The sequence below is a fragment of the Orbicella franksi genome, chromosome 2 (assembly GCF_964199315.1).
Source record: "Orbicella franksi chromosome 2, jaOrbFran1.1, whole genome shotgun sequence".
Taxonomy (NCBI): Eukaryota; Metazoa; Cnidaria; class Anthozoa; order Scleractinia; family Merulinidae; genus Orbicella; species Orbicella franksi.
Genome location: NC_138146.1, coordinates 19,834,911 through 19,856,369, shown reverse-complemented (window position 1 = coordinate 19,856,369; position 21,459 = coordinate 19,834,911). Strand labels below are relative to the sequence as shown.

The 21,459-nt window shown below is 39.5% G+C and overlaps 2 protein-coding genes across 3 annotated transcripts in view; both read right to left on the bottom strand.

The window, feature by feature from the left end:
* Window positions 1-21,459, bottom strand: part of LOC145478514 (alpha-L-fucosidase-like) — a 77,493-nt gene that overhangs the window by 247 nt on the left and 55,787 nt on the right. The gene's annotated exons all lie outside the window — the stretch shown is intronic.
* On the bottom strand, window positions 17-17,075 carry LOC145478511 (alpha-L-fucosidase-like). 2 transcript variants are annotated; one of them, XM_081456561.1, is made up of 10 exons: window positions 17,005-17,023; window positions 16,871-16,930; window positions 14,390-14,773; window positions 9,039-9,145; window positions 7,828-7,958; window positions 7,117-7,247; window positions 3,285-3,385; window positions 2,102-2,234; window positions 1,347-1,517; window positions 17-1,178 (listed from the first exon to the last, which is right to left on the bottom strand). In XM_081456561.1, the coding sequence occupies exons 3-10, from the start codon at window positions 14,725-14,727 to the stop codon at window positions 935-937; spliced, it is 1,356 nt and encodes a 451-aa protein (XP_081312687.1). In that variant the 5' UTR covers window positions 14,728-14,773; window positions 16,871-16,930; window positions 17,005-17,023; the 3' UTR covers window positions 17-934. The 2 variants fall into 2 exon arrangements, with proteins under 2 accessions (XP_081312687.1, XP_081312686.1); XM_081456560.1 differs by having other exon boundaries at window positions 16,871-17,075.

Below are 21,459 nucleotides of genomic sequence, written 5' to 3'. Positions count from 1 at the left end.
CTTCCTTACAAAACACTTCTCTCGTAATTTAGCTGTTATTTTTGCTTGCTATTTACTACTGTAGAACTTGTCAAATAACGTCAACGCAATTCATTAAATAAACAAAATTACGCAGCAACATTGAGCCAACCTGCTCAACTATGCTAATTCTGACTGCTGACTGTTTTAAAAACGCCATTATTAATATTCAGCCCGTACTCCAATTCTTTTTATAGTAATAGTACAATCTACTACTTTCCATACGATCATACCCACTACACTCTTTTTTTCTAAGAATATTAAGGCTGATATTTCTGAAATTGTGATAATGTTCTAAGAATAAACCCATAGCTGAGATTTTGAAGAGAATGTAATTTTGTGTGTTGAAATGTTTGTAAATACAATTGTATGTTTTTAACTAAACCGTCTAAAATTCTCCCTTTCTCTAAGCAGCAAAACTAGCCAAAGAAAAATAAAACCAGTACTAGCCATATATAAGATGCTAATAATATTTCTACAAGAAGTTAGGTGTGCAATATCAGGCTTTGTTGCCTGCTGTGAGTCTGGCTCCAACATTACTTTAACGTCATCCGAGTCATGATAGGATAGATGACAAGCAAATATCATAGCCTATAATCTAAGAATATTCACACGGAAAAACAATATTCGTATAAAAAAATAAGGAGTGTAACAAGCAAACTTACCAGATGGTGGTTTAGATCTATCTTGAATGAAATTTTTTTCCATTACTTCATAGATGAAAACATTCGATGCCATTTGCTTACCGTCACTCTTATTAGTCAGGCTGTTTAGGATAGCTACCTAGAGGTTAAAGCTTAAACTACACCCACATTTTCCTCCTTAAAACGGATATTTCTAAAATTTTTCGATGAGCATTCCCATTCCTTTAACATGGAAGTCCCCAGGCTAAAATCTAACAGCAGTTGATGTCAATTCACTCAATGTTCTCCAGCTTCAAAACCCAGGCCCATTTGGAAGGAAGCTTGTTTACAGGGATGGCAGGAAAAGTGACAATTATACCACCTTTGTCACCTGCTGGTTTCCAGGCAAACTTTCCTTGATAACCCAACATGGTAACTGAAGTGTGTTCGGTTGCCACTGGAGCTCCAAGAATGAGGTTAGTTGTAGCCGGCCACTCAAGGACGATGGCATACACAGCATCAGCTTTGGATGTGTACCTAGAAATAAAAGAAGAAGCAGAGTTATGGTCATTGGCTTTTATATAACATAGAACAAAAAAGTTATAAAGAGAGGGACAAAGATTGAATAACTGGAAAAACTACGGGGAACATTCAAAGGCTGAAGTCCCTTTTAGATGAGAAAACATTTTACTCAATTCAACCTACCAGACATCTTTGTTAATGGTGTCATTCTGAGCTCTCCACGGTTTGGAGCTGTAAATGGCTTCACCATTCACAGACAGCCACTCTCCCATCTGCAACAGACGCTCCTCAAATGCAGGTATGATACGGCCATCTGCCGTCGGGCCAACATTCAACAACATGTTACCACCACAGCTGACCAAAAGAAAGCAACATTTTAAAACCTCCAACATTGAGCAGTGTTACAAATCCCAGATGGAGAGCTAGGGTGCTTACCATTTACAAAAACCATCCGGTTGGAAATTTCAGGCATAAACATTAAACAATTAAATGCGACGTTGCAGGAGAAGGAATCGCTGTAAAGTATATTCACATCAGTTAAAGAGAATTAAAAGAGCAGAAAAATAGCATCACCTCAAATCACAGCCCATATTTTCTGAAGCTTCCCTAACGGAATGGCACGAACCATTTGATTTTCCAACTGGAATTTCCGGTTTTCCCATGCAAATGGTAAGTACCCCTATTGTATTGGCTATTCACATTGCATTGTGGTCTGTGGTGAATCCAGGAATCTGATTTGGTTCTCCCATTGTAGACTATCTGCTAATAGATCATGATGGTCTTCAAATTTCCATCCAAAGGGAAAACTTTTCGACTTTTGACTAAATATACTTGAAATTATAGGCTTTCACAGACACAACAAATACCCATCCACATTTTCTATGGAACATCTTGTCAATTCTCATTCTCATCTGGCACAGGCCAGTAACAATTCTCACCTTACCGTAGAAGCCAGTTGATAGATCAGTTGACTGATGTTCAAATATAAGTGAATGTCGACATTACGTCTGTAGCCCCAGGAACCTTTATCCACTGTCAATGCATTCTCCCATTTGTGATTCTGGAGTTTACCTTTAATAAAACAACAGTTGGTAGTAGCAAGTAAGGTCTCTCTCATGTTACAATAATACTAACTAGTTACTGCAAAAGTTGGATTATCGTACTAAAACAATAAAACAACTTGGCGAAGTCCACAGTCCCAAATGTCATTCCCGCAATCGTAACATTGATAACATATGGCTGTAATAATGCAATTTGTGATCGTCATTACTAACTTCACGGAAGTGAAGTTTAACTAGGAACTCTCATTTGTGTGTGTTTCAAGGAACTTAATATATGCATATCCACAGAGTATGGTCAATGCAATACAAACAACCTTGTTATAGATAAGTTTAAAATAGCAAACAAAAGGGACTCCCATGTGACAAGGTCAAGGATATGTTCATTGTCTCATAGGGCTGTAAATGAAGGAATTTGGTCTCACTTAGGGCGTTCAGGACAAAATTCCACTGACAGTGACTATTCTTACTAGCTATCAACTTTTATTAGAAGTCATACTTTTCAGGATAGGTAGGTAAAGTCTGCATACGAACCAAGTGGCCCACAAGGCCAAAGCTTATCCCAGTTTCTGTAGCATTAAGTGACTAGGAGTATTTCTACCCCCCCCCCCCCCCCCACTGGATGGGATGCTAGTCCATCACAGGGTTACAGTACATACCCCCAGCATTAAATTCGCCAGTACCCATTCATACACCTGGATGGAGAGAGGCACTGTGAGAGTAAAGTGTCTTGCCCAAGAACACAACACAATGTCCCTGGCTAGGGCTCGAACCCGGACCGCTCGATGCAGAGATGAGCGCACTGACCATGAGGTCACCGTGCCTCCCTACTTTTTGGGGTGCACTTGGGAAAAAAATTTAAAAACGCTGTCTTTGTCATTTTTAATTAGTCAAGCCAGGTTTTAGGGGTTGAATAAAGCCTGAGTCATGCCCAGATTGGTCTCCTTTAGTGGTTTAATACAAATTTTTCAGATGGTAGTCCTTTTCATATAAGAGTCACCCCCTGGACAAAACATTACCTCTTGTGGGGTGCATGTGCAAAACTCACATAACTATGACTCACCTGGATTATAACGATCATGGCAAGTGAACACTCCACCATGATGGCAAGGACATCCATTGCTACACCAACGATCATTTGTAACAATAGTGTCTTTAACAGGGCTTAACAGGGAGAGTGAAGGAATCAGAACATCACTTTTATTCATTTAAACAATACGATGCATGCAGACACCAAGTACATAATAATAATAATAATAATAATAATAATAACAATAATAATAATAATAACAACAACAACAACAATAATAATAACAACTGTATTATTGTGTCAAAAGGCAGTAGCCGAGGGGAGAAGTCCCCTCTACTAATCATGGACCTAACTAGTAACCTAATTAAAATCATTTGCTCAACTCTGAATTACAAAATATTTGTGGGCACTTATACAGTATATAGAAACCTAATTACAACCGTTAACTTAGCTAAAAAGACTATGAATATATTAAAATTATATATCTTAGACCCTATTAAAATATTAAAATTATATATTTTAATTGTAAAACTTATGTGAACAAACAGTCATTCTCGGCATAGGTTGCAGCCTCAACAGTCACTAACATTAGCAGTTAGCAGTAAGATCCTCATTACGTATGACACTTTTAAATTGCTTCAAAGAGGGTTGATTTCTTATCCTAGGAGTGAGATCATTCCACAGTTTGGGCCCCTGGTAACAAAGTGAGTGTTTTCCATATGTCACCGAAGAGAATCGTGGTAGAACAAATTCTTGTTTCCTTAAGTAATATGAGCTACTGTCTAATTGGAAAAGATTCCAAAGTCTCTGTGGTAGTAATTTATGCTTAATCAATTATACATAAAGATAGCAATATCCTGTAATCGTCTGTTGTACAACGATGGTATGTCTGCTTTTGCCAGTAGTTTCTCGTAGCTAGAATGTTTATCCTTAAATACTGCCCTTAGTCCTCTTTCTTATATGCGCTCAAGCTTTCTCTTGTCGCTAGCCTTGCAGAAGTGCCAGGTGAGGTGACAATAAGTAAGGTGTGGTAAGATTGCAGCTTTATAGTGGAGCTCCAGCTCCCATACTCATATAGGAAAGAAAAGGAAACCCATGAGTTGATTTTCTCATGGTTATCATGGCTAGCGATATTGCTCGTGGGCACGTACACACGACGATGACGACAACGACGACGGCGGAGTTGCCCAACATGACGGCCATACTCCAAATAATAGGTTGACAGAGTCATGCAGCCTTGGTTTACCGTGTACTTCCTTGATATTTGACATGCATGTTATGATCAATTGACACCTGTCAAAACAAGGTATCCACTGACCAGTATCACGTGACCATATCGCGGGCTCAGGTTTACAGCTCCTCGAGGTCACGTGTTTTCTTGAAGTTGACCGCTGACCAAGCGCTGGTTATCAATTGGATCACGGGCTCATATTGGGTTAGCTTGTCGGAAACAGGGCAGGATTGCTCTGAAGCCAGTTTACGCTAACCCAGGATTAAAAGTTAATCAAATTATAACTTTTTCTTCTATACAAATGTTTTTTGCTGTGTTCTTTTATGTATATGGTGATTATTAAAATTAAAACAGAAGGCCAAACAATATACAGAAACCTCACCGCAAAGTTACAAAACTAAAAATCAAAATTCTACCTTTTTCTGGGTTAGCTCAATTGGGCTTTGAACAACCCGGCCCAGGAGCTACGCTTTTAGGCTGGCCTAAATCTATATATTATAGTTGCAGCTTTGCTTCTCTTGGTATCAGGTTTTTCAGTCTCATAAGGACTCTGATCCTTTGGCTTGCTTTTTTACACACGTTGTTGATATGATGGCTGAAGTTCAGCTTACTATCTATCGTCACTTCTAAAAGGTTTAGCTTCTCTGTCGACTCAATTACGTTGCCTTGAATACTCATAGTCGGATTTGTTATCCCTCTTTTGTTCTGCATTGCCATGGTTTTGTATTTACTATAGTTAAACTTGAGCATGTTGTCTTCATACCATTTAGATGCTTTTTCTGCATTCTTGCTAGGTGATGACTTTATGTTTGCGAGATCCTTTCCTGCTTCGTAAATCTGATAGTCATCTGCGTACATAGAAAGGTTCATATTAATTTCGTAGGTCAGGTTGTTCTGGAAGATGTTCCAAAGAAGTGGTCCTAATGCAGATCCTTGTGGGCATCCTCTGTTTACCACTTGCCAAGAACTTGTGTTATTACGTCGGTTGGAGAAATATGAGCGTAGAAGATTGACGGTGTTTTCCTCAAAACAATAGGCTCTTAACTTATTAAGCATGAGTCGTGGGTAAAGTGAATCAAATGCTTTTGACATATCCGTAGATAATATAGCTACACACTGGTGGCCGTCCCTCGCAATTTTCCATTGTTGCACCAGTGAGACAAGGGTTGTCTCGCAGCTATGAGATTTGCGGTAGGCGGTAATGCAATCTGATAGGCGACTGTCGAATTGCGAAGTGATTTGTTTGCTACTCAGCTGCTCGAAGACTTTGTCCACAGCAAAAAGGACAGTAACCGGTCTGTAGTTCTCTTTGTGGAGTGGATCGTCTTTCTTAAGACGGCTATCCACTCTCCCCTTTTCCATTCACTTGGCCACTTTCCACTGGAGATGCAGGAGTTATATAACTTAATAAGGGGTGTGGCTAGTTCCTTTGCTCCCAGTTTCAGTACTTTAGCCAGGATAACATCATTGCCCGTTGCCTTATTTGTTTTAAGCGATTTAAGTGCACACACTACTTGTGTTGTGTTCGTAGGCTCAATAATTATTGCTTATCATTAATCATTAAATACCAAATCAAAGTCAGATCATGTGTACCTAAGGCATCTGTCGGCCGGGTATCAAAGTCGATTCTATTGGTTGATATGTTGACCAAGTGTTAGTCGACATATCAACTGAGTATTGGCGGATATATGTCCACCGAAATCGGTTGGCTCTTGACCAACACACATGTCAGACAATACTCGTTCATCACTTAGCTGATACTTTACCGACACCTGGACAACACTTGGCCAATACTTTACCGACACCAGGCCGAGACTACGATCATTTGGTTGGCTCTTGTTACTGAGTTCTATCTTATCTACTCAAATATTAAATAATTTCCTCTAGCCCTTTGAAAGGGACTTTCATTGGCCATTGTCCATTTTTGACCTTTCATACCGGCAACATTATTTTTTTCATACTGTTTTTTGCAGCTTATGTTTTTGTTCTCGTCATCGCTTTTACATACTGCAAACAGGCTAAGGCCAAAAGAAAGACCCTTGTTACTTTTGGATTAGCAGCCTCTGTCCATAAGTTGGACACCTCGGATATAATAACTGCCACAGTTCGTGTGAGTCCGTTTTTCCCTACTCAGTGTTTGTTCAGACCTATAATTGCATTAGATGTGTATTCAAAATAACGGCTGTTTGAGCTGTCTCCTCGCTTTATCCACATATGAGCATAGGCAATAGTGACTCTTCTTTTGCATCCCCTGTGGGTAAAGGGAAGGGGCCAGGATACGGCTGCCATTTCAGCAAAACAACTGACTGACAGCCAACCAAAACATGGCCAACTGTTGATAGCAATGTAACAGTCATGGTCTCTTCCTCGAGTGTCAACCGACCTGCCGACCAAGTGTTGACCTATAGTGTCAACCAACTGTCTACCAACTTGAATAACACATCAACTTGACAGACACTAGGCCAACTCTCAGTTGACATATTGACAGAGCATTGGTCGACACGATTCGACTGACACTTATCAGTATAGTATCAACTGATACTTGGCTGACAGATGCCTTAAGTATGCATGATCCTCAAAGTCTGTACATAATATTTAAAAGTAACTGATATGCTGAGTCAGTCTTGCATATACCTTTCATTATAAAGCCATGCAAGAAATTCCTGACTTTTCCAGTATGTGTCGGGTCCATGTGCACCATCTGACCACAAGTAATCAGGCTTATACGTGTTGATCAGATCATACAGCTCTGGCATGAGAATTTCCTGACATGAAATACAAACAAAGTACAAACTAGGTTATGTTGACCTATCACCGAGTGTCATTATAAAGCCATGCAAGAAACTTTCTGCTTCCCCAATATGTCGGGTCCCTAGGACCATCTGACCACAGGTAATCAGGCTTATACATGTGTATGTTGATCAGGTCATACAGCTCTGGCATTAGAACTTCCTGACATGAAAAATTTAATAAAAGCTAATTAACTGTAATAATAGATAAATATTGTATACACAGAGGGGGACATGGCGCTTTGCGGTGTTGCGGTGTTGATTGTTTTTCTGATGCAGTGATTTTAGTCCCACCGACAAGTGTTATGATGGGTTTATTTGGAAAATTATGGAAAATTATGAGTTATAAAAGTATTATGTCAAGTGTTGACGTTCAAATCACGAAGCCAAAAATATATATTGCAGTGATAAATAGATAAATAAATACTGCATCTTAACTCCCCTGCTAAGGGATATCTGGTATATGAATGGAAGTAAAAATAGTGTGGAAAATGGGAACATAGCTTTGTGCATGATTAGGTAATATATAATTTCAATATCTACACCTTTGGCATACCTCGACATAATCCCGTGTCGTAAAGTTATCGGCAAGATCCTTCTCATAGAGAGGATGGAACCATTCAAAGAGGGAATGATACAATCCAAAAGTGATGTTGGTTTTACTTCTAATGGCAGTTGCTAGCTCCCCTGAAAATTACAGCACAGACTAGTTACAGCAGGACACTTCACACTCAAGTGGAGTGTCAGGACAAGCAAGAATAATGACCATGCCAGCTGAGTACTACTTACTTAAGGTGGCTAGTAACAACAGTTTCCTTTATTCTCTTGTAGTTTATACTTTGATACGTTTTTATTACCATTCTTCACCAGTTTATCCTTCAGGGTTTGGGTACCAACAAAATGTTATGAGGACAAACAATTCTGTGGGGAGGGGGACTTGCAGTGGACTAGCATCCCATCAAGGGGTAGGGTAGCAGTATCACTCTCAGTCACTTCATACATCAGAAACCAGAGGTAAGCAATAGTAATCAAGTCAATTCTGGCACCTTGAAATCTTGGATTGGTGCCAATTTTACTTTTTATGCTGCACTATATTCAGATACATTGTACTGAGAGACCACATGGCAAGGGAGATTTTTGTACAATGTATCTGTGGTAAGCGGGTTTGTAGCTAAGAAAACAGTCTCCTGGCTAAGATTTTCATTGAGACAGTCACAATTTTTTTTTTTTTGCCGGAGACCTGGAACAAAATTTTCATCCCCAATCTTTTGCAACACCTTGAATGCAGGGCTACCACGCTTTGTGTTTACAAGATGGTGGACGCAGTACATGGAAAGAGAACATGCTAAATAAGTAATCAAAACAAAATTTTATAATTTCAATTACTTTACTCATTATAGTGGCACCAATACTCAAGGTAGTCAGGAATTGATTCCAAATTTTTCATTTAGACAGGTTGATATGGCTCAGATATCAAATGATTGCCAGTATGTGCGTAACCTAAAAACCGTTCATTGTCCTTTAACGAGTGATCGCCCAACAAAATCCAGCCGGGAATCACCTCTTCTCAGTTGGCAAATTTCACTGGCAGCTGGGGCTCAGTGACAACACTGGGTATACTGCCGATTAAAACCGTTATTGAGTTTATTAGCAGTGTGAAATCAATCAAGAGTTAATTGGCAAACAAAGTAGTTTTGACACTATAGATTACCTGTAAGCGTACATAAATATTTCTCATCAGTGTAATTAATACATAACTGCCCTTACCCACTAGATCCCTGTGAGGTCCGTTGTCAACAGAGTTCCAGTTCCATGATACATTTGATCTCCAATTTGTCCATCCTTCATGATGTTTACTGGTCAGGACATAATATCTAAAAGATAATTCAACTGTCTGAATAAGTTTAACAGTGAAATTGTGAGAAATGCTAGTTTTGCATGATAAGATTAGCACTGGACTGGCACAGTCCCACAATAAATAATAAATAATATATAATTATATTAAGTCTCTTAAGTCCATGGATTTATTATTGTAACCTTTGTAGAATCAAGACAAACACAATGCTGCATCATACTGGAAATTTCTACGTCATCATCACGAGAGAACCACAAGGTTCCACAAGAACCAAAGAACTGCAAGAACCACTAGAATAATGAAATAGAAAAGAAAGATAAAGGGCAACTACTGACAACAACTAGGCTACCAGGTGAGCATAACCAACTCAAAAAAACAATTCAGAGCTCACTCACTAATAAAAGTTGACTACTGAACATTTGTACCCTGACAGATTGAAAACTTGTAATCCTTTTTAAAAACTTAATAAATAGACAATTGGCCAAACTCACTGTAATGATCAGCAGTATTTCATATTAGTACAGAGTACAGACATGCGCATTGTACCGGGACTCGGTAGCCATGTTGGAATAAAAACTTGGATGTTGTTTACTGGAGCTGTGTTTATCCGAATCCATCGTGCTCTTAGAACAAGATTATTACATGGTGTCAGAAGTAAAGTATGAAACAGAAATTCAGCCACCAATCCAGCGAATTTTTGGATAAAATACAGACCGTATTTCAGTGCAGTCAACATCGGCGATCGTAGCTCATGTCACAGGATCAGTTGAATCCTATTGCACCCGAGGGAGAAGAAATCACCGAAGAAAAACAGCAATTACCAGTTGAAGACAAAGAAAATACACCTGAAATGGCTATGCAGTTGGGCCTTCCACCTCCAGAACCTCTCGACTAAAGTGGGGGAAACATCTCGGCCAACTGGAAGAAGTTCAAACAGAAATACACAAATTACGAAATTGCAACCGGAATAAGCTCGAAGGACAGTTCAACCAGAGTAGCAACACTTCTGACTGTCATCGGCAACGATGCTATTGATGTCTTCAACACACTAACCTGGGATGAAGAAGGTGATGACAAGAAAATCGAAAAGGTACTGTTGAAATTTGAGGAACATTGTGAACCGAAGAAAAATGTAAGCTACGAAAGATACAAATTCTTCTCAAGAGCCCAAGAAAGCAGCGAAAGTATCGATCAGTACGTAACGATATTAAGAAAGCTTTGTGAAACATGTGAATTTGGAACATTGAAGAACTCTCTCATCAAGGACCGAATTGTACTTGGTGTAAACAACACAAAAACAAGGGAACGATTACTCAGGGTGCCAGACCTTACTCTAGAGAAAGCATTAGATGTGGTACGATCTGCAGAAGCAACGGAAATGCAAATGAAAGAACTGGACAGCGACTCATCAGTGCATGGAATTGGAAAGGAGAAGAACAAGTCAACCTGCAAGAAAACATCCTCAGATAATGAAGAAAAAAGACCTCCGAGCAAGACGTTCAATTGCTGGAACTGTGGAACCAGACATGGCTCAAGGGAGTGTCCTGCATATGGCAAAACATGTAACAATTGTCAGAAACGAAATCACTTCCTGAGTGTGTGCAGATCACGAAAAAAAGTCCATCGACTGGGGGTAGAGCAACAAGGAGAAGAACATGATCTTGACTCAACCCTATTTGTAGGAGCTGTCACTAAAGAAGTTCAGATCCAGAATGAGGAGTGCTTTGTGATGTTGCCAGTGAAAGGACATATCACAAGACTCAAGATAGACACCGGCTCTCAAGTCAACATCATGCCACTCAAAGATCTAAAGAAGATAGTAGGAAGCAATCCACAGATAAATACCTGCAACCATAATCTAGTCAGTTACTCCGAAGACAAGCTAACAGTACTTGGCACTGCTAAACTGCCAGTGAAATCCAAGACAGATGTAGAACATGAGCTGACTTTCCATATAGTGGAAACAAATCAACCAGGATTATTGGGACTCACTTCAGCTCAAGATCTGGGTTTAATCAAAGTAGTTATGATGGCTAAGACAGAAGAAAAGCAAACGGAACCAGACCAAGGTGAGGAAGTTACGAAGTCGTCTGAAGAACTGAGAGAAGAAGTACTGCAGAAATATGCACAGGTATTCACTGGGTTGGGACGTATGGAGAAACCTTACCACATTGAAGTAGACCCTACTGTGACACCTGTCATAAACCCGCCAAGAACCATCCCAGCAGCCCTTCGTGACAGAGTGAAAGAAGAATTAGATGACATGGAAAAGCGAGGAGTTGTTCGCAAGGTAGAAGAACCCACAGACTGGGTCAACTCTATGGCCATTGTTGAAAAGCCTAATGGTAGTCTGTGGATCTGTTTAGATCCAAGGCACCTCAATAAAGCAATAAAGCGGGAACATTTTCAGCTACCCACCATTGAAGACATCACTACACGCATGGCAAATGCAAAATGGTTCACCAAGCTAGACGCAAACCGAGGATACTGGCAGATACCTCTTGATGAAGAAAGTCAACTTCTAACTACCTTCAATACACCGTTTGGGCGGTACTGCTATCAGGTCACTCCATTCGGAATCATGTCTGCCCAAGAAGTCTTCCAAAAGCGGATGAGTCAACATTTTGGTGATTTGGAAGGAGTTGAAACCGACATCGATGACATCATAGTGCATGCAGAAACAGAAGTAAAACATGACCATTGTCTACAAGCAGTCCTTGAACGATGTGAGAAGATTAACCTAACACTAAACAAAGAAAAGTGTGTCTTCAAAGTCAAAGAAGTCACCTACATTGGTCACAAACTCACACAAGAAGGAATCAAACCTGATGATGAAAAGGTACGCGCCATCAATGACATGCCTGCACCAACTGATAAGAAGGGAGTAGAAAGACTCCTTGGAACAGTCAATTATCTGGGCAAGTTCATCCCAAATCTGGCAACCGTCACTGAACCTTTCAGAGTTCTACTACGAAAGGACGTTGAATTTCAGTGGTCACATGAACAAGATAAAGCACTTCAAGAAATCAAAAGCATCCTAACCAAAGATGGAGGGCCAGTCCTGAGATTCTTTGATGTACAGAAGCCAGTTACTATCAGCTGTGATGCCTCCCCAACCGGCCTAGGAGGGATGCTACTACAAGACCGACATCCTGTTGCCTATGCTTCAAGATCCCTCACTGATGCAGAATCAAGATATGCTCAAATAGAGAAGGAACTCTTGGCTGTTCAATTCAGCTTAGAACGTTTCAACCAATACACCTATGGAAAGAAAGTTACTATTGAGTCAGATCACAAGCCACTTGAGACCATTGTTAAAAAAGCACTGGCATGAGCGCCACCAAGACTACAAAGAATCCTACTCAGAATGCAGAAATATGATTACACGTTGGAATACAAGCCAGGAAAGGAGTTAGTGCTTCCTGACATGCTCTCCAGAGCACCACTTCCTGAAACAGCATATGGCAGCATGGAAGAAGAAATTGCACTACATGTCCACTTGCTAACTTCTAACCTACCAGTCTCAAAGCCCAAACTAGAAGAAATCAAAGAAGCCACAGCGGATGACCCATCACTGAAAGAACTGAAAGAAACGATCAAGTCGGGATGGCCAGAAACAAAGTCTCAAACACCAGCAAATATTCAAATCTACTGGAATGTAAGAGATGAGCTTTCTGAAGTCAAGGGTGTTCTTCTCAAGAATAACAGAATAATAGTCCCGTCCTCTATGAGAAAAGAAATGCTGCAAAGGATACATCAAGGCCACATGGGGATCGAAAAATCCAAACGATGAGCAAGAGATGTACTGTACTGGCCAGGAATGAATTCTCAAATCAGCGACATGATATCAAGATGCACCATTTGCTTACAGCATCAACGGCAAAACACGAAAGAACCAATGATCCCTTCTCGCATACCAAGCAAGCCCTGGGAAATAGTTGCCACAGACTTGTTCACATGGGACAAATCTGAATACCTGATCATTGTTGACTATCACTCAAGATATTTTGAAGTAGCCAAACTACCAAACACCAAAAGTACCACAGTCATCACCTACACCAAATCCATGTTTGCCAGACATGGAATACCATCTGAAGTAATCAGCGACAATGGTCCCCAGTACACCTCTAAGGACTTTTCACTGTTTGCTAAACAGTGGGAATTCAAACACACTACTGTCAGTCCACTGTACCCCCAGGCAAATGGTCTTGTTGAGAAAGAAGTTCAAACAGTGAAAAACATACTAACCAAAGCAAAGCAAGATCGCCGCGATCCTTATCTGGGACTACTTGAATACAGGAACACACCAATTGATGATGTTGGTTCACCTGCGCAACTGCTCATGAGCCGACGACTAAGGTCAATCATTCCCACTACCGACGCACAATTGCAGCCTAAAGTCCTTGATCCACACAAAGTTAAGGAGAAACTAAGGCTCAAACAAGAAAAACAAAAACACTATTTTGATCAGCATGCCAAACACCTCCCCACGTTAGAGAAAAGTGACCGGATCAGAGTACAAATGGGAAGCCATTGGAAACCAGGCATTGTAACAGAACATGCAGGAACACCAAGATCTTATAGGATTCAAACTGATGAAGGAAAAGAATACCACAGAAATCGAAGAGTATTAATGAAATCACCGGAAAGCGATCCATCAGCAACAGACATCTCACCTCATCACGAGTCTCCAACCGTGAGAACAAATGGAAGTTCACCTTCCAAGGAAACAGCTGATCAAGCAGTCCCATTTTTTGAAGAGCCCACCACAACATCTCAAGAGCAAGAGGAAATTCACTCATTGGAGGATGAAATCTCAGAGCCTCACAAGACAGCAAGTGGAAGGGCTGTGAGAAGGCCTCTACGTTTCAAGGATTATGTTATATGACAATGAACACGTTTCTTTTTGAAACTTAATGAAACATTAGGGACCTTTACAGAAACTGTGAAGCCACTACATTTCTTACAAGTTGAAATTAGAGGAAACATGAACTGTGCATGAAGTTTTTGTCCTTTTGATATTACACAGTGTTACTCATTTTGGTATCAACGTGCACTTTTCTGTTTTTATTTACTTCTTTTTTTTTCTTTTTGTAAGGGGAAAGTTGTAATGATCAGCGGTATTTCGTATTAGTACAGAGTACAGACATGCGCATTGTACCGGGACTCGGTAGCCATGTTGGAATAAAAACTTGGATGTTGTTTACTGGAGCTGTGTTTATCCGAATCCATCGTGCTGTTAGAACAAGATTATTACACTCACCTTGCTCCAGACTTTGTCAAAAGGTCAGCCCATGCCTCAGGGTCAAAGAACTCCGCCCTGAACATTGGAGCAAAGTCTTCATACTCAAAGTCTGGTGGATAGTTTTCCTTCATGAATTCCACAAAGTTTGGCTTCTGGTCGTGCTTCCAGCGGTACCAAAACCATTCTGTTTCAAAACTTGGTACTGAGTACAATCCCCAATGCATAAAAATACCAAACTTAGCCTCATCATACCAAGAGGGGAGAGGTCGTGAGTCCAGTGATTCCCATGTTGGTTTATACTGACTCAAAACCAGGGGAACAAGGGCAAGGGTAAAGATGAATTGTACACTATTCATTTCCAGTTGACAAAGTCCTGGACTGAAGTGCTATCTTCTAGTGATTCTGAAAAAAATAGGGAAAACAAAAACAACTATTAACTGCTGACAAATTGCAGTAACCAAAGATCAAAGCACTGCATTCACTTGTGTACTTTACAAGTATGTTTGCTCAACTTTGGTGACCAAATGACAGATAATGAACGGCATGGGAAGCTGACCTAGCCATGAATAAATGTAACCCCGGAATTTTGTCAAAATAAAGTTTTAACTTGCAATTGTGCTGCACAAAATATTTTCAAACTAAATTTCAGATAATTTACCAACACTAATATAATAGATTTCTTTAAAAAATATAGTTTTGACCAACCCACCCTGCCAGACATCACATCACCAGTATTTATTCTGTCAATTTTACCTTACGTTTGTATTGTTTGGCGTGCTACACAAAATTTCCTTCGCAATCTTATGAAGGGTAAACCCTTTCTCTTGCGTTTGTACAGGTAATCAGTAAATGATACATATTCAAGACACAGGGAGTGATTATTAGCTGTGAACAGTAAATATATTACAAGAGATCGAGAGTTACTAGTGTTGATATCCAGGTTTCCAGCCTAGAATAAGAGAGATTTACAAGGGAATTTTTGATGTTTAGGTTACAACAGGGATGGAAAATGCAGCTGACCATAGTCTGGTGTAGGGGCTCAGATTTTCAGAGTCCCAGCAGAATCCCCAACCATATACAATCAAAGAGTACCACCTGACACCACCTCTCCCAGGTGATACTGTATTTATGTCAGGGTGGCAAAGGGTTTGTGTGTGACAAATGACAAGGGCAAAACTTAGTGCGTGACACATGAGAAGCCACTTAAAGACATATGGGAATATACGGGAAAAAATCATTGCTTGGAGCGATTCTACGTTTTCACCAGTCGTGATCAAAACTAAAAATTGTAACCATTCAATAAATAAATTCAAGAATCTGGGATATGATAGGTGATTGCTATAAAAACAACCTCGCCAAGAATCAGGTTTCTGCTGTTTTGCATTTGCCCGTTATTCGCAGAAGTGTGTCACCCAAATTTATAGAGCTTTGTATGGAGACGCCATGTTTGTGCCCTTCAGAGGGGCACAAACATGGCAACCATAAAATAACAAAAACATCTGTCGTTGAGTTTTGCTATTGAAACAAAAATTTTCACTCTACAGCTCCAACAAATTGAAATAAATGCTTCTTCTAGTGCAAGCACCATTTAGTGATAACTCATCTTTTGACTACAAGACAGTCTTTTCGGGCCGCCATTTTCATGTCACACACAACACAAAAGCTTAGAGTGCCCTGTTACGAAAAGAAGAGCTCTGTCGAGCTAAAACATTGTCAAACATCACGTTCCTATAGGGTCTTTTACCTGATGAAACTAAAACCTCAGAAGGAAAGACAATTTCTAATTTTGGAATATGACTACGTCACATGAAAACCAAGAATTAAAAGAATATGAGACCCGTAAACTAAGTTAAATTCGTGCGTGAAACGGGACCACCCCCTCCCCTCCCCCATCATCATCGCCATCCCTTGCTACCCTCTTATGTAACCCACACAAAACTTTGGATTACGATGTTTTTCACTGCTTTTCTTCTATTTATAATAGCTTGATACTATTACATAATCAGATTATGTAATCTTATTCAATCTGTCACCTTTCAGGTATAGTCGTAATGTAGAGTGTTTGTTAAATAGTTTGTATTGCCCCTAAACCATCATATATGCAGAGAGGTTTCTGGTACTTTCGGAAATTTAAATAATTAAAACTTGTAAATTCAGCACGACATCCACCATTATTAGCGTGTGCGTTCATGAAATTAAATATTGCCAACCGGAGAAGTTAACAGAAACTAATTTATTCTCAGTTAGGGTATGTGTAAACCTCAAACAGTTTTGCGTGCAACAATCTATCGATCATGTGATTATCACAAGCGGAAGCCGAGTGACATAAACAACAACAACTAAGAAGTCAGAACAAGTACATTAAAATACACTGCAGGCATTCCTGACAGGCGAAGATCTATTCCACTGAGAAACATCAAATTGTCGCTAACGACAATGACAAATTGAATAGAAAGGAAAGTACAGCGTAATTAAGTTCAAGTAAGCTTATCTGCTCACCTCAAGTGTTTACAGTCTGTTTCTCGCGGATCAAACTGCAAAACTTCCCCGTGGTTCTTGCTGATCAAAACGAAAAAATCACTCAGAAGACAAGATATCAACTTCAAAAATGAGATCTCAAAGCAAGCTCTTACAGGGTAAAAGTAGAATAGACCTACTCCGTCAGCTCCAGTTGCCCAGCTAGCGGAATCAACGAGTACCCTATGAGCCACCTGTCTCTCTTAGTCAGCGGGGCTTGGGTAAAACGAAATTTGATCCTAACTCCTGATCCAACCTCTTCCCCAGGGTCGACAGTTTTTGGCTTTAATTTTGCCGGGTTTTCTTTCCCGAGTTTTGTTCGTCCCGCCTAAGAGATGCTCAAGGTAAGCTTACCTTGATAATCGTTTAGTCCCGCCCCAACTAGCCGCCCCTGGGTCTCCCAATGGATACACTGGGACAATAAGGTTTTCACTGATTGAATACTGGTTTCCTTCCCAGGAAGTTCCTTCCCAAGAAGATCTAGCTAAAACGCTTTGCATGCATGATTTGATCGAACAATCCATAGGCTCGGAAAAACCACTCTTGAGATGAGAGGAAGAAGTGTATTGGGATCGAAGAATAATGTTTTTGGGGACGGACAAACCGGTTTCAGATTTGGAGAAAAACGCTTTTGCGATCGCAAAAAACGGTTTAAAGATGAAGGAAAAAAAAAAGAAAGAAAGAAAGAAAAAAGAAAAACGGTTTTGGGCCGGCGGTTTGAAAAACTGGTTTGGGGGCAAAAGAAATTGGTTTTGGAAAAGTTGACTGATTTCGTTCATCTTAATTAACTTCATTCACAGTCTGCACCAATCCATAGCTATAGCAAATGAACTCCTCTTGGCTCGTACCTCTACATGATTATCGCATAACACTACAACTCCAAGAAAAGGTGAAGGGTTCTACCGACTCTACTGGGGTACGTTTCTAGCTATTCTGACAAATAAAACAAAAATAGAGAAACATAAATCTAAGTTTACACAAATAGATATTTACATGAAATCAAACCACCTATGGGTCACCTATTATAGCTACAGTGTACTACCTTCACGCAATTTCTGCATAGAAAATAAAGATAACGGCCCTGTTTCACATTTTTAAAATAGTATTTTGTGTAAATAGTATAGTATTTATAGTGTAAATGTTGTAAAGTAATGTCAGTAGAGCTGAAAAGTTCAGTTCATAATACATAGCTGTTATTTTTAGTCAGTGTCATGGCCGTCCAACAGTCAAGCTTAACCCACACATATCTTTCTTCGTACTTAGTTTTGTTGTTTGTTTTGCTGGGTTCTCTAGTTTTTAACAATCGTTCTCACAATAGTCATGTTCCGGCAGTCTAACTGACCTTACAGGTCCTTACATATCATTTGCATAATCTGCACCACAGCTACCCTACAGATTGCTTTCGCAATATCCGGGTTAATGATCTGTTATTGTTGAGTTTTCGAATCCCCTGGCGTAGCGTGGAAGGAAAACATTTGAAGCATTTTCTGAGTGAAGACGCCGTTTTCAAATTTCTTCAGCGTGGTGTGGAGGTCCGGGGGGTACTCCCATATAAAAAGGACCATTACAACTAGGTTGCAGAGTTTTAGCAGTGCGATAGAATTCTTCGTTCTTGTAGCTTTCTTCAATTCAGGGTTAGCCATGAAAGGAATTCTCGCGCGTTTTGCCCTCGCGTGCTAACAAACTCAAGTTATTATTATTTGTAAAAATGCTTAATGGCCGACTACCTAACTACCCATAAATTTCCTGCCAGAAGGTACGAAGAGGGAGGTTCGGTCCGGTCACAGCAGACTTCAACTAAAATATCAATCCGTGAAGGCATGAATGAAAGTGAATCAAAATATCCCGGGGGAGGGGTTCTCCCTTAAGCCTACCTGGGCGCGGCTTGGACACCAATGCGGCATATGTGAACATTTATCATCGAATCATAATCTGTCCCAGGCATTGACCGCCGGCTTGCCTGCGCAATTGAGCTGAGTTCAACTTCGCAGGCAAGCCGGCGATTGTCGGCGATAAAAATGTTTTATGTGAACATCATCTACTGACGCAAGGTACTCCAGTATATATGAGCTATATAGCTATATGTGGCCCCAGAGGGTATGGTTTTTCAGCCGTTTTGGTCACAAATAGGGTACCAATTTTGGCCATTTTAATCATAAATAGAGGATGGTTTTTGTACTCTAGTCTTGATATGGGTATGTTCAGTTTTTAAGAAGAAGCCACTTTTTCAGCACTATCGAAAAGAAAACCAACAAAAGCCCTTCATAAATTCTGATTACGGCAATTAACATTCATCTGAACTGACTTAAGTTATCGGCTATTGTTCTGGTGGTGAGGTAACGCGAAAAATCTTAAATTAAGATTTTACTTTTTACGTGGTCGCTAACTTGAACCGTAATCGATTTCCCCTGGATTTCCGTCATACATTTACTGTAATTTTACCCTCGGTAACTTCGAACTCTCGATAACTCGAACCTCCCGCTAACTCAAAGCAATTTTCCTTTCCCTTTAGGCCATTTGCTATATAATTTTACCCTCGATAACTCGAACCATGTCTGTCAATACGTGACAAGTCAAAACAAACAGTGTACCGTGTGAACTTTTTTCTTTCTTTTAGATTACACAACACGTGTCAGTTCAGTTCAGGTTCCGCTCGTTTTCACAAAGTGTTGCTTGTTAACTCCTTTTCCAAAATGTCAATAAATCTCTTGGCTTCCTTGACTGTGCAGTTAATTAAATTTGATTAAAATGTACACTGCATAAATAGAAAACATTTCACCGTTTTTCCCTTATTTCCGGTCATTTGCTCTCAAATCCCGATAACTCAAACTCCTGATAACTCGAACCTTTTTTAATTTCCCTTGATGGTTCGAGTTATCGGGAGTTGACAAGGCAGGTCTGACACAGTGTTTTGATATAAGGTCAGGTCATAAGTAGGGTTCGAAATTTTGGTCAGGTCATAAATAGGGTAGGGAAAATCGCAGATTTTGGTCATAAGTAAAGTAAGGGTTTTGGAAAGCGGGCCGCACACCCCCACCCAATCCCCCTCCCCTCCACACACACATAGCGCTTGCCACAAGTTGCTCGAGATTTCCCAAAAGTTGCCCAAAATTTATCAAAAATTAAAGTTGCTCAAAATTTGCTTCAAAAAAAGTCAAAGGTTGCTTTTTGTAACTTAAGTTGGTCAAAAGTTGCTAAAAAAAAGCAAAACCTCTTTTTTTTGTTTCTCTCTTCTTTTATTCGGTCCGATGCAAAAATATGCAATCTGTACAACAATAGTAACATTTCTAACACAACATCCTCTTTATTACCCTTTTTTCATTAATTAATACAGAAATGTATAAAATATTGCTAAGTATTAGGGTTCTGGCAACCCGAAATAACCACTAGGTTAAAAATGCCGGGTTGCCAGTTTACAAATTGGTTAGTCAAATTTTGGCCGGAGACACACACGTACACACGGTCACACATACAAGATATAATATATACCAGAAAGTAAAGAAGAAAAGAAGCTGAAATTAAATCACACGCGTGATCTATTACCTTAAATAAAAAAAATATATTTGAACTGAACAATGAAGAATATCAGATAAATAATGGTAAGGCGTTGCAAAAGCAGTGATATTATCTTAATGTGAAACAAAAAAAGAGAATTGACTAGTAGCTTTGGAGAAGCTCTGGAGAGCTCTGTTTCAGTTTAACTTTGAATGATGAAATTGGCAAGTGCTTTATATCATAATCAATAGCGTTCCATATCTTAGGACCCTGAAATCGAATATTAAATTTCCCATAATTTGTTCTTGCTTTGGGAAGATAGTAAGACTGTTTTTCTAAGCATTTTTGTGCAATTTTGCGTTGTGACGAGCGTCGCTTATAAATAAATTTGTTCACAATACGTATGAGTAAATACTACGCATCAATATCAAAATTGTTTTAAATTTTTTTTTTAAATCTTTTTAAAAAAAATTCAAACAAATTTTTAAAAAATTAAAGAAATTCACAAATTGTCTACTGAAAGATTGTAAAATATGAAAGCATGGCCAATTAAGGCGGGGGTTAACATGAAGGCCATATTTTTACTGGGTATTATGGTTTGAATGCAAATATCTCGTTCACGTTTCAAGCAGTGAAAAATCTCTCTGCTCATTTCACATAGCTACGTTTTGGGCTGTTTTGTAAATTTTTTGGTGATTTTTGGGTGTATTTGGGGATAAATAGTTTTTCTCAAAGGATTAGTAAAATTTATGGAAATAGGAAATTTTGAAGATTTGATGTTGTTTTAAAAATAGAATTTGAAGTTAGAAATTGGTAGACGTACACCAAAAAGTTGCCCACCAACCCGGGGTGCCCTTTTGGGGGCAATCAACTGTCTGGTGGTGTTCCAAACCCCTTTTTATCCTTTTAATCCCTCTTTAAACTTCCTAAAATTTCACTTAAATTCATGTGTACTCCCGCCTTAAAGCACTAAAAGCTGCTCCGATATCTAGAAAACTAAAAATTGCTCAGAATACAAAAACTTGCTCGAAACAAAACAAGTTGCTCGAAATACGAAAAGTTCCCAAAAAGATGCC